The 13164-nt window shown below is 41.3% G+C and overlaps 1 protein-coding gene across 1 annotated transcript; it reads left to right on the forward strand.

The window, feature by feature from the left end:
* The first annotated feature begins 2067 nt into the window (after nt 1-2067).
* On the forward strand, nt 2068-12267 carry GHITM (growth hormone inducible transmembrane protein). Its single transcript, XM_039554070.1, has 9 exons — nt 2068-2122; nt 3488-3647; nt 5162-5261; nt 5493-5604; nt 6870-7011; nt 8052-8160; nt 9255-9443; nt 10010-10181; nt 11006-12267. The coding sequence occupies exons 2-9, from the start codon at nt 3519-3521 to the stop codon at nt 11091-11093; spliced, it is 1041 nt and encodes a 346-aa protein (XP_039410004.1). The 5' UTR covers nt 2068-2122; nt 3488-3518; the 3' UTR covers nt 11094-12267.
* The last annotated feature ends 897 nt before the right edge of the window (nt 12268-13164 follow it).

A 13164-nucleotide genomic window follows, 5' to 3' on the forward strand; every position in this document is an offset into this window, starting at 1 on the left:
ACAAAATTATCTATTTAAGAAACAGTTTGGGGAAAAGCTAGGATGAGTATCTTATTTGAAAGTCTCAGGAGAGTTCTTTACATGATTATATGCTGTAGTAAAAGAGGTAAGTTTGATTCCTTGCATAAATTATTACTATTAATAACTTAATTATAAATTTAAATATTAATTATTATAATGAATCCTTTAGTACCTAACAATTATAGAGTGTTACAAACTCTGAAATAAGCACTACAAGTCTCTAAATAAACAACATATTCATGGCCTGAAGCTGACATTTTTTTTCTTGCATTGTAGGAGACCTCAATACAACAGACACCAAAGCTCTGGATTTTCACTTACTCCAATAGAAAGCAAACAAGTGTCAGAGTAAGAATCAGATCTCAAACCCCAGTAGGTTTGGCCCCCTCTGATGGAATTTTCACCCTTCTGTCATGTATTCTTCTGCTTCATTCTTCTGAATTCAAATTCTTCTTCAAGATCTTACATGCTGGTGCACTTTCAGACCCCTTCCGTATCTGATCTCTCTTATCTTGACTTTCATTTTGTGAACTAGCAGGTCACTGTATTTCCTTTCTTATAGTTTAAACAAGAAGGCTCTGAGATACAGAAAGGTTAATCTCACAATTCTCAAAACCATATCTGTCTTATTCTATTTCTGGCCTTAATTCTGTATTCAACACATCTTTTTTATTATATTTGTCTTTGATCCTGCTAAAGACTCTCACAGTCTGTTTTACTTGGCAGTGAAGAACCACGGCCATATTTAGCGTTAAGGCTGAAAGAAACTACAGAGCTGTGGCTGGAGTGGAGCTGGAAAAGGGCTCCCAAAGTAAAATTTGGTGTAAATTTGAGGAATTGATAGTCCAGGGAAGTGCTGCTCTGTCCTTCCTAAGGCTCAGTTTAGGATTATTTTAAACTTGGAAAAAATCTCAGAGCTCTATTTGGAGAGAGGCTGGAAGGAAGCTGCCAGTAGAGAAATAGTTTAGGCCGAAGGGGAATTCTTAGCCCCGGGAAGGGCTGTGGAGCACCCCTGCAAGGCTGGGATTAGAGTCGGCATCATCCATTTCTGTAATTTATGTACACAGCCCTGTATTTTGTGCTCATCTGGCATGTGAGCACCAGCCTTAAGAGCATGTACTATATCCACAAGGAAGAGAAGTGTGTATCTCCAAAGAGAGGTTACAGAGGGGGAGATTTACCTCCCGCTTCTAGAGTGCTGTGCTGCAAGGGAAGGAAATGCCAAGGTCCTGAGCTTTCTGACACGCTGGGAAGGACAAATTCACACGCAGCGAGCGGCAGAGGTGGCGGAGGCTGTGAGCTGGGTGCAGGCAGTGTCAGCGAGCTGGCACTGTAGCACTCCTGAAACACTCACCTGCCGTATCACACCAATCTACTGCTCCACTGCTCCTCTCTCACTGCCGTGTCACACCGATACACTGCTCCACTGCTCCTCTCACTGCCGTGTCACACCCATACACTGCTCCTCTCACTGCCGTGTCACACCCATACACTGCTCCACTGCTCCTCTCACTGCCGTGTCACACCCATACACTGCTCCTCTCACTGCCGTGTCACACCCATACACTGCTCCACTGCTCCTCTCTCACTCTCTCACACCCGTACACTGCTCCTCTCACTGCCGTGTCACACCGATACACTGCTCCTCTCACTGCCGTGTCACACCCGTACACTGCTCCACTGCTCCTCTCTCACTCTCTCACACCCGTACACTGCTCCACTGCTCCTCTCTCACTCTCTCACACCCGTACACTGCTCCACTGCTCCACTGCTCCTCTCTCACTCTCTCACACCCGTACACTGCTCCACTGCTCCTCTCCCACTGACCCCCGTCCATCCCGACCCCGGCCCCCGCGCGCACGCCCCTGCCGGCCCGGCCAACCGCGGCCTTCCAGAACCTTCGCTGCCCTGGCCAAGATGGCCGCCGCCGCCGCGTCACCGCCCCCGCCGGCCAATGGCGCCCGCGGGCCCCGGGTCACGTGGCGGAGCGAGCCAGTCGCGGGGGCGCGCGGGGCGGCCTGGCGTCACTTCCGCTGCCGGGACGGGGCGCCGGGCGAGCGCGCAGGAGGCTGCGGGGACTGCGCGGGGTCGGCCAGGCCAGGTGCGGGGCTGGGGTGGGGCTGGAGCCGCTGGCCGGGCGTGGGTGAAAACGGGAGAGGGCCTGGTCCGGGCTGAGGCGGGCACCGACCGTCGCCGCCGCCCTGCCGGGGCTGGGAGGGGTTTCCGCGTGCTGTGGTGCGGCAGTGACTGCAGCGCTACGTTACGCATTTGCTAGTTGATATGTGGGAGTGTTGTTCTGGTTTTAGCTCTCGGGTCTCTGCCCTCCTTGCTCTTGACGAAGCGCTTGAAGTTACCTTGCTCTAAGTACTAGTTTCCAGACAGAAAAGTTACAGTCACTGAGTTGGCCCTGTCAGTTCCTGCAGGCCGTGTCATCCCAGTGGAAGAGCTGCGTTTAGTGGCACAATCAGGATGTACCTCCTAAACTACTTCCACTTACAAAAGCAGCATTTCGTAACTGCGCCGCAGAGCAAAGTGACTTCTTAGCAGCCGGATTATGTTCTCTGTCGCTCTTCTGTGATTAATGCGAGCTGAGCAGCGCTGTGCGTGCTTGTTTCTCACCCGTGCTTGAATCTGCTTTTCTTTAGAATACTCTTAGGTTCTATTGGACACTGCACACGTAAGGAATGAGCGGTCGTTTGAAAAAAGGCACTGGTAGTTGGGGTGTTTTGTGAGATGAGGGGTTGTGTGTAATTGTAGTTAAAGTACACGTGCCTCCAAGGCCTTGGGGTTTTTCGTATTACGTGCACCATTTGTGGCAGTGAGCTGGCAGTTTTCGTGCTCCCAGTGGAACACACAGGCTGGGTCTGCTGGTGCTGCCCATTTACCCTTGAGTGATGTCACTGTTCTCTTTGCTCAGGACGACCTGAGCTTGTGTTCTGGGCTGTGACCCTGACTGAATGCTGTGCCCATAAAGCTAACCGATTCTTTAAAGCATGGCTTACAATCTCTCTCCAAGTGTTTTCCCACCCTGTATATTGTGCTGTTTGCTCATTTGGGTTTAGGCTTAGATAGAGTTTAAGTAAGTTTGGAGAGCAGAGTAGTCATGCAGTGTTGTGTCTCAAAAAGAAGGTTAGTTGCTAAAGTAACTCAAATGTAAGTATGTAAAGGGTGTTGATTTAATTCATATGTATGAATAGTGGCATGTTCTCCTCTTTTTGAGTAAATTGTGAGAGAGGAGTCTCTGATGAAACTGGGAGACACACAGGTAAAGCAAGGTTAAATAGTGTATTCAAGAAGGTTCTGCCTTCTATTATAGTACTTTAGCGATAAAACTGATTTTACTACAAGTTTTTGTTTGTTTGGGATTTTTTAGTACTTTTATTGTAGTTGAGAATGAGTAGTAAGTGTACCTTGTCTGAAAGCCCTGTAACAAAACAGTAAACCACATTTTCTTGTGCATTTGCAGGAACACAGTGTATTAAGTTATCTCAGCAACCATGCTGGCTGCCAGGCTGGTGTGCCTGAGGGCACTGCCATGCCAGACTATCCGCCCCACCCTTACTCAGGCTCCCCCAGCCTTGAGGAGCTCCACTATAAAAGCATACAGGCTGTGGCAGCCTAGCCAGGTAAGGTAATTCTCTTTCTGATGGCCCTGACTGCACGTATTTTAAAGGGTTGAGTGTATTGCCAAAAGAATCACTTTGTGTGGAGTACCTGCTTTGAATGAACATGAGCCTTCTGCTTGTTTGAGGTACCTGCTCTAATTTACTGAAGGAAGAATGTTGCTCAGGGGTTTTAGAGCAATTGAAGTGAAATCTTCTGTTCCAATGACTGACCTGTGTCTTGGAAATTAATGGGCAAAAGAGCTTAAAAGAGGTAGTTAGGGATGGACAGGCCTTACTAAGTAAGGTGGGAGGAACAGCAATTCTTGTCCTGTCTCCCTCTTCCCAAATTAGAGTCTTAACTATAACATTAAGATAAACACTTTTCAATTGTTTTAGTCCCAGTGTGTGTTTAGAGCTGTAACCTAGGTTAGAGCAATTTCTGAGCTATGGCAGGACAATCACAGGTCTAACCAACTTTTTTAAAAACCAGACTGTCGTTATCCTGAGACACTGTTTATTCTTCATTGAGAGAGGAAGTCACAGACCTGCAACTCACAACTGTTAGGGGCTGTTGTTGCTCTTCTGTCTCTGTGATGGAAGTGCTAGTGGCAATTCTTCACCTCCTTTGTGTTTTCCTCTTAAGCATTTTAAGCTCGTAGGTGCATTGAGGGTTTTTTGTGTAAGTTTTCTAGCATTGGGCTGGATTTCATTAGTTGCTAAACACAACCAAACTGAAGGGCTCTGGTAAACCTGAACTGTAGTGCTCTAATGGCTGATGAGAGTAATGCTTGTAGGTTTTGTGTTTTAGTGTTGAAACAAACTCACAGCTTGATGTGAGTCCTTGGCTGCTCAGATGCAATTTTAGTTTAAAAAATCCTGTAAAAAATTGTCAGAAGACTTCAAAAGTTGTTCTTGGAGTTAAATATGAGTGTATTCTGTGTTGCTCTTGCAACTCACTTAAGACTTTGAGTAGAATACTATAATTACTTGGAGCTTGTCAGCCTTAAAAACCTTGAGTTTCTAGGCCTTTATTCAAGGTTTGTTCTATAAATCCATCTTAGACTTGAAAGCAAAAAAAATTGTGCTGCTTTTCCAGCTGTAGTGTCTGTAGAGCATAAGTATTGTGCAAGAATATTTTTTACATTAAAGTGTTTGCATGAAGAGTGTTTTAACATAGGAAACAAAATACTTTATTACAAACTAAAAAAGTAAACGTTATGTTTTCATATTTAACAAAAAGGCTTGTGGCAGTGTTTAGTATGGTGGGACTAGAGTAGAAGAAATGCAGGCTGAAAATTCCAGCTTCTGGAATTCACTACACTGGTTCTGTACTTCTAGAATATGTGGATGTTTTTCACTAAGATTCCTAAACTTGGATGTTCACTTGTTTTCCTTGAGCACAGTTGCTTCGTATATATGAAAGTAAGCACAGATTAATAAAAGATTAACAATTTTAAGTGTAGCAAGTAAGTTGATAAGAATATCTTCTATTTTATTTCATTATATATTTCTTAAGTTATTTCTGAATTTAACAGAGTTATGCCACCAGAGTAAGAACGGGTGCAAGGCGTGGAAAACTCGGCCAGGAAGTGAAAGAAGCAGCATTTGAGCCATCTGCAGAAACTGCACTTAAAGGTTGAGTAGCTCTGCTTTAAATATTGAGAATCTTTGAAACTTAACTTAAAACTTCCTCGAAGGCATGTTTCCTTCATACCGTTGAAACTGACTTGAAATTAAAGTGGAACTTTAAGAAAAAGACTAACATGGATCAGCTCTTGCAGATAGATCAAAATTCACATGAGGATGTTGTTAACTATCCAAGGAGGAGCCTAAATGAGAGTGTGTATTTTTTATTAATTTATACAGCTGATCGCCTGGGGAAATTCATTGTTGCTGGAGGGGCTGCTGTTGGCCTGGGAGCCCTCTGCTACTATGGGATGGGCATGTCCAGTGAGATTGGAGCTATCGAAAGAGCTGCGTAAGTAAGATGGCTTACTTCTCTAATGAAGCAAATCTCCTCCTCTTTATCTGTCTCTTCTTTAGCTGCTATCACCCAGTGTACACTCAGCTTATGCTTTTCTAAGCTGTGAAGAGAAGACCCCCCACCTATGTTTCTGCAGGTTTTTAAAGCAAAATTAGAATTATTCGGCCTTAAATGGATAGTAACCTGAGTGAGTTTGTTTTGCTAAATCTTACACGAAGAGTATATGAATCTGTCTTACGAGGTGTGCTCTAGATAACTTAGGAAGTGTGGTCTTCTGAAAAGCATTGCTGAGACCAGTTTCCCCAGTGTTCCTGTAAGACTGCTCATTAAACTTTAATACAGCTGTTGGAAAAAGTTTTCATTAAACACAATATCTTGGCTTAAGCTTTGACAAACATGTTCTTCTTAAAATTTTGGTGAATTGCTTTTTGGTCAAAAAAAACCTGGCTGATGGCAAAACTATACTTAGACTTAAAAGATGGGTAGTAATAAGCATGGGCTTGGGAGAAATGTGTGTTGGAGACATTTTACTTTATTTTGCATTTGTATTTGGAAGTGGCTGTCTGCATTTATACTGTGTGTGCTATTTGTGTCTATGAGAAGCTTGTCATAGAGCTGTGTCTATTTTTTTTTCTCCACGAGGTTTGAATAACAGGTCAAAAGAGTGAAATGGGAAAAAATGTGTGCACTATGTTTAAATCTAGCATTAACAGAGAAGTTTTTTGTCTGTAGTGTGAGCAAATGATACTGCAGAAACTCACTTATGTCCAGGTCTGTTGCTATTGTTAGAGCTCTCAAAATGACATTTGTGTCCTGTGGTGTCAGATAATCATGTGCACTGTGACTCAGCAATTTGTGAGCTGCTCAGCAGGCTGCCCGTACATATTCTGTAGACCTTTTTCCTGAAACCAGTTTGTTCTATTTAAACACCAGTCTCTTCTGGTGAGAAGAGATTTTTTCTGTAGTTAAAAGCATTCATTATTCTGTTTTCAATGCATGCTTCTTCCTTCAAATTGAATTATAGTTAGCATTATTTATCATTTTTAGTGTTTCTACTGAGTTAACATTAGACTAAACCAGCAAGATTGACAAGTTCAGTCCCCATTTTAAACTCGTGGCAGAAGTTGCTAGACACACTATTATGAAATCTCCCTTATATCCATAGCTACAAATGCATTTAACAGCTTGACTGTGTTTTTAGCTGCTCTCCATCCTGAACCTGATAACTGCACAGCTCTGTATGACTGCTTATTTTTCAGTATTTGGCCACAGTATGTGAAGGACAGAATTCAGTCTACGTACATGTACTTTGCGGGCAGCATTGGCATGACAGTTCTGTCTGCTGCAGCAGTGAGCAGATCTCCTGCACTCATGAACCTCATGACAAAGGGCTCCTGGCTGGTAAGCTTTGTTATAAAAACAAAAGTATTTATTGAGAAATGCCCCCTAATGTAATGGTTGGTATAAAAAAAATGCAAAATGTGAACTACTTGGTGGAAAGTAAGGCAAACTTTACCCTGCATTAGCATCCTTATCCATAAAGAATATTCAGGTATCCTAATGATACTTTGTGATGTAAGAGTTGGATTCTAGTCACATTCTAACATCCTTTTTCTATACTACTTTGATGGTTTGTCAAAGACAAACTACATGACAAAAAAAGCGCTGTGCTATCCTTAACAGCTGTATATATGGAAGTAAGAACCTCTTAGAAATAGCTACCTAAAGCTAATGGCACAGTTTCTGTTGCTGTCCGTAAATAGAAACGGAGGTCCCTGTGCATTCTTACTCCTCCCTGTGCTCTCCTATGTAGCTCTTTGAAAGCTGTCTACTGTTTGCCAGGGATGAAACAACATTGGTGGGTTTAGTACATATTCAGTGTGTTAAGTGGAGTGAAACAATAACAGTTAAATTCCAACACCTACATAACTTAGGGAGATTTATAAAGCATCATTGGTGATAAAAGTTGTACAATTCTGACCAGTTTGGTAGATGCTGGATGATTCTGCTTGAAATCATCAGTAAGAAGAGGCAGTGAGGTTAAATCATTGGTAGCAAAAGCCTGTAAACTAGGTGTTGGCCTTGGGTGGAGAAACATACAAGAAAAGAAGGAAGGCTAACACATTTTAGGTGCCTTCATGAGAGTGAGGGGCAGAACTATGAGTTTTCCTTCTCTTACTTTACACAGCCAAGAGATTGTTGCCAACTTAACCATTAAATTTAGATTTCTAGAAAACTGGGTAAAAATAAAATGAAAATTACTGCAGGCTAAGATCTGCAAAGATTTGACTGTAACCTTACAGGAATAAAATCAGTGAATACTCCCAACTGTGATTAGGTTGCTGTTTTCAGAATTCCAGTGTTGACTTTTACACTAAGAGATAAGAATGGAGGCCATATGTCCATATGCCAACTTCAGCTCTGTAATGCTGTTTCTTCAGGCAATTGGTGCAACTTTTGCAGCTATGATTGGTGCTGGAATGTTGGTCAGGTCCATATCCTATGAAGATAATCCAGTAGCTAAACATGCAGCGTGGATGATGCATTCAGGTATGTGGCTTTAGTGTTTGTTGTAGAGTTGTCTGTGCTTCAGTGTGACCAGATGCTTGCTTTAACAAAACTTTGGCTTTAAAGTAAATTTTTATGTATTGCTATAGGAGAGTTGAGATTTTTCAGAGATCAACGAGAACTCCTGAATGTCAGGGAAAGATGTCTTAAGTGTCCTTAACAGAACTCTAATGTTTTTCATAATCTAAAAGTCATGCTCAAGTTAAATTTGAGGTATGTATACTCCACATTGGGTAGAACTAGATGTTTTCATAACTGCTTTGGTTTTGTGACTGCCTGCTAATACTACAGCTTCTGCAAGCACTCTTGCCTACAGTAACCATTCTTCAGCTGTGCAGGATAAGAAGTATTTGAAAACCTGACTAGGAAAAAAAAGAGATTTTAGTATCAGTTTACTTCTGAGATGTGTCCCTCAGGTATTTAAACTGTGAGCACAGATAAATTTCTCACTAACGATAGCTAATTCAGGTAACAGTGGCTCTCATTTTTCAAAACTTTTTTGCCAGAAATATTTTGTAGTTCAGAAAAGACATGTGGATGTTGGGCACTGGAATCATATTTGCCTCTCCAGAGCTAACATGTCTGCCAAGAAGAAGTTGTGTTTATTGTAGTGATTGTTATTAAGCGAAACAACCTAATGTGATATTAATGACTAGATAGACATTTCCTACGAGACTCTAGCAAAAAACTACTTACTTGCCTAAGCAGTTGTTGAATCAGAAATCTGTCCTGCTTTTCAGTGTTGCGTGCTCCTAATGCCATTTTGTAGTTGATTAGTCTGTGCTAAGTATCTCTTCTTACCAGCTCTGTTTTGAAACAATCAGTACGTTGACTTTTGTTAGTCGTTTTTCCCCCAAGATGAGCTCCCTGAAGTATTCCAGTGCTAAATGAAAGTACAAAGTGGAATTTCAGGTTGCTAATTTATTGTGCTCCCTTCTAGATAAGAGCACAATCAAGTGCATTGGTGTTTTGTCGTGCGTGGATCAGTTTGAGCCATGCCATCTGATTGGAGATGAAATAATCAAGTGGGTTTGGCATGTGGTGTTCCAAGTCTTATATGTGTTCTGTTTGCCTAGGTGTCCTGGGTGCAGTGGTGGCTCCTCTGGCCTTCCTTGGGGGTCCTCTGCTGATCAGAGCTGCCTGGTACACTGCTGGAATCGTCGGGGGGCTCTCAACTGTGGCCATGTGTGCTCCAAGTGAAAAATTCCTGAACATGGGAGGACCACTTGGCATAGGCTTAGGCTTTGTTATTGCCTCTTCAATCGGTAAGATACTGTTTCAATACTGTCATACAAAGTAGTTTTTACAGTTAAGCTACTAAGGTGCAATTCACAGTTAGTTGCAGGCTGGTCTGTATAGTTAAGATTTGCCTTAAATACAGTCCTTGCTACTCCAGCACAGCAGAAAATACTCTGTCATATTTGTTCTTGAAAACAAATGTGAAGTTACGGTTCTTGCAGATGTTAATCTGACAAACAGCCGATAGCGGTGCCCTGTATTTTAGTTACTGCCAGTCAGTATGGAAGGCAGTAAATGTAATCTTGGTTCTTGATCCACTTGTTTTCCTTCATGTGTTTTGAGACATTGGTGTAGTCACAGGTTCTTTCACCTGAAGAAAAATACACAGTTCCCTAGGGTGTTCAAAATTACTGGATCACGTTGTGTATGTATCTTCAGTGTGCATGCTAAAACTCTTGGTATCAAAAACATACCACAAAGTGAGAACTGATTGCTTACTGAAAAATGTGTGCTCCAGTGACTGAAGTTTGACCTGACTCAGAGTAGCAGATACACACAGTTACCTTTAACACTACTGTGCATTCCTCTCCAGGATCCATGTTCTTGCCTCCCACCTCTGCTTTTGGCGCTGGCTTGTATTCGGTAGCAGTCTATGGTGGCCTGGTGCTCTTCAGCATGTTCCTGCTCTATGATACACAGCTGGTGGTCAAACGGGCAGAAACTCTGCCCTTTTACGGAGTGACTAAATACGACCCCATCAATGCGTAAGTGTTCTGTTAGCACAGCTGAGCTCAGTGTCTGGGTAAGAATTTCCCTCAAGTTAGATTGAAGTATGCTTTAAAAATAGCCTTTTGTTTATTGTTCAAAAGTGTGTTGCTGTTAAATGTGAAAAATCACAGGGTTTGAAAACAGCAATTAGAAAATAGCTACTAAAGTTAAAACTGAAATTGTTGTGAGAAACGGAATTGAGTGTGTGGTGTCACATGCCTCCAGCAGTACATTCTAAAAAGTATTTTTGTTTTCTAAAGCACTGCTGGCAGAATTTATAGCTGCTTTCTGAAAAGAACTGTCAGCATCAGTTGAGACAAAAAAAAGTTAACCTTTCCATAGTCATTTAATATTTATTAGTCTTTGGCACTAAATGAAAAAGCTGCAATGGTGTGATAGATAGGGATGGAAGGATTGACTCTCAGTAAAGACCAACTCTAATAAGTAACTTTTTTATACATGTCTGTCTGATTCTAGGTGAATTCTTACCTCCTTGGTTCTGTTTTAGTCTAATTAATTTAGAATAATACCCACCTTCTTCAAAATTCTTGGAGATAAACAGATCAAAGTTCATTATAAGAGCAGAGGCTCCTGTATGAGAGCAGTATACTGTCTGTTAAGATTTCTGTAAATAGCTGTTGCTGGCAGAGGTGGTAGAAAAAAGTACAGGTGTTCTTTGACATACAAAGCACTGAGGACAGTCATAGCTGGTTTTTGTTACAGATGGTTCATGCAGGCTCTTAAAATGAAGTATAATGGTGTGAAACACCAAATAATTCTGTCTGTTGAACAGTACTAACTGTGATTTCTTGTTTCCTAGATGCATGGGTATCTACACCGATACACTGAACATCTTCATTCGTGTGGCCACCATGCTTGCAGGTGGTGGAGGTGGCAGGAAAAAGTAAACAGAGACTCACCTTTGCAACTGATTGACAACCTACCTAGTGCACATATTAAATAAACATTCATGGTTAAAGCAGTAATGCTCCAAGTGAGAATTTTAAAGCATTTCAGCATATTGGTTCAGTGCAATGTGATTCAGTCTTTAGTTTTTCTTCAAACACTTTCCAGCTCTGTGTTTAAAATAGTCTGAATTGCTTCTAATTGTTACATTATTTTGGGAAAGTAAATTATTTTTAATATATGAATAAAATAGTTCTATTTGCTTTTTAATGGGTTTGATGGCAGTTCAACTCTTACTTTTTTTTTTTTTTTTTTTTTTTTACTGTTGTTGCATAGTAAAGGAAGTCATTTTTGAGCTGGTATCCCATTGGCAGATAGGGGCACAAGCTACTTCATGGGATGTTGCTTAGATGCATCAATTTTCAGTTAAGTTTCATGAATTTTATTTCAGTGACATCTTCAGAAGAACTGAGTAAATTGCATATGGCACTAAATGCAATCATGACTTTGGCCTGGGCAGAAATTTCAGAAAGGTTTAAGTAGTTGTCGGAAATGCATTGGATTTGACAGGTTAGCTGACCAAAAAGTCTAAAGGAGACAAGATGTGGGAACTATGCAGCATTTGTCCCATATGAACTTCAGTCTCTTTCTGGAGAAAGACATGAGAATTCCTTGCTTTAATGTTGACTGGCTATAATAGCTAGCTTATTTTGATACTAGATGTATAAAACTGTTGAGTGGCAATATAGCTGTGTCTTTATCCTGATGGCTTAATTTCTGTATTGTGGATGAAGGTCTCTCCTTCAAGAGAGCTCCTAATGGTCGTCTCTTGGAAGCTTGTACAATTGGCACAGAAACTGGGAACTGAGGATGGCATGCTGTAAACCCCAGGATCATAAATTTGTCATATTGTTGTGTGCTTTAGTCTGTTTAACTCTTCTCCAAATTTATAGGTTAAACTTGGTCTAAAAGATATGTTCCCTATCAGTGAAATTGGTTTAACAGTAAGAAATTTATACTTTACAAACTCTATTGCTATATGTTGGAATAAAAGGTGAGTTCTTGGGCCAAGAAGATTTTGACCTAATGTCAACAGCTCAGATTTTCAGTTTCTGGTAAATATGCTATGTTTATGTATTGACCTATGAACAATAAAATTCTAGCCTCACAAGCTGACTACTTTGACTTTCCCTGTGTTAACAGAAATATTTTTTTCTGCAACTAAAAACTTGGTGAAGAGTAGTACAAATATTTTCTTGGTTATGGTTACAATTTCCTTTGTAAGAGCGTATATATTCTGTGAAAAAATCTGCAAAGATGATGCTCAGTTTCACTGGCTAGCACCTTTTTGGGGGCATTTCCCAGTTGGAGGATAGTGAGTATACTTGGAATTGTTCTGTTGGTGTAACCTGTTGGCCACTGTTGCAGCCAATGCTGCTTTTATGTCTGTCACACACTGTAGTATTTTTTGACTCTTGAAACAGAGGGAAGAAAGAGTGGATTGTGAAGAACCTTGTTGCAGCTCCTTTGTGCCCAAAGACTATAAACACAGTCTAGTTCCTGGCACTATTACAGCTGGAGGGACATCTTTAGTCCTTAGAAGGAAGAAATCTCTGGTGGATCATATCAGTTGTAAGTAGCCTGTTCAGAGAGTTTTATCTTTTTAAGCAATTTGATACCCGTAATTTCTAAATACTGTTACTGTAGCTGAACACAGCAGTGTGCTTGTCCTCAAATTCTGAAATCTACAGGGAGCTGTCTTAAAATTTGAACATTTGTGCTTGTTACTAAAGACCTTTTGTCTACATTCTGAGGCTGAAGTTTTAGAGGTTGACTATGAACCAAGGGAGGGATTGTGGACTGTTTGGAATAGTGAGGTGTAGAAATCAACACACTGCTTACAGGAGGTGTTTGCATGGAAAGGGACCTGACCAACAGGAAATGTAATAACCTCTTGAGAAACAGTGCCTGAAGAAACATGAGGATCACTTGTGCTCAATCTTGTGGAAATGTGTGATTTGGCTTCTGTGGATGAGATGACAGCACTAGCAGTATTTTCCTAGTGTTGGTCTC

This window comes from Corvus cornix, chromosome 6, assembly GCF_000738735.6.
Source record: "Corvus cornix cornix isolate S_Up_H32 chromosome 6, ASM73873v5, whole genome shotgun sequence".
NCBI lineage: Eukaryota > Metazoa > Chordata > Aves > Passeriformes > Corvidae > Corvus > Corvus cornix.

What these genes read in the sequence shown, in the direction of transcription:
- GHITM (XM_039554070.1), top strand. Translation starts at nt 3,519, where the DNA reads ATGCTGGCTGCCAGGCTGGTGTGCCTGAGGGCACTGCCATGCCAGACT. An exon ending in GGCTGTGGCAGCCTAGCCAG is followed by an intron (nt 3,648 to 5,161) that starts GTAAGGTAATTC and finishes TGAATTTAACAG; the next exon opens with AGTTATGCCACCAGAGTAAG. An exon ending in AGCGTGGATGATGCATTCAG is followed by an intron (nt 8,161 to 9,254) that starts GTATGTGGCTTT and finishes CTGTTTGCCTAG; the next exon opens with GTGTCCTGGGTGCAGTGGTG.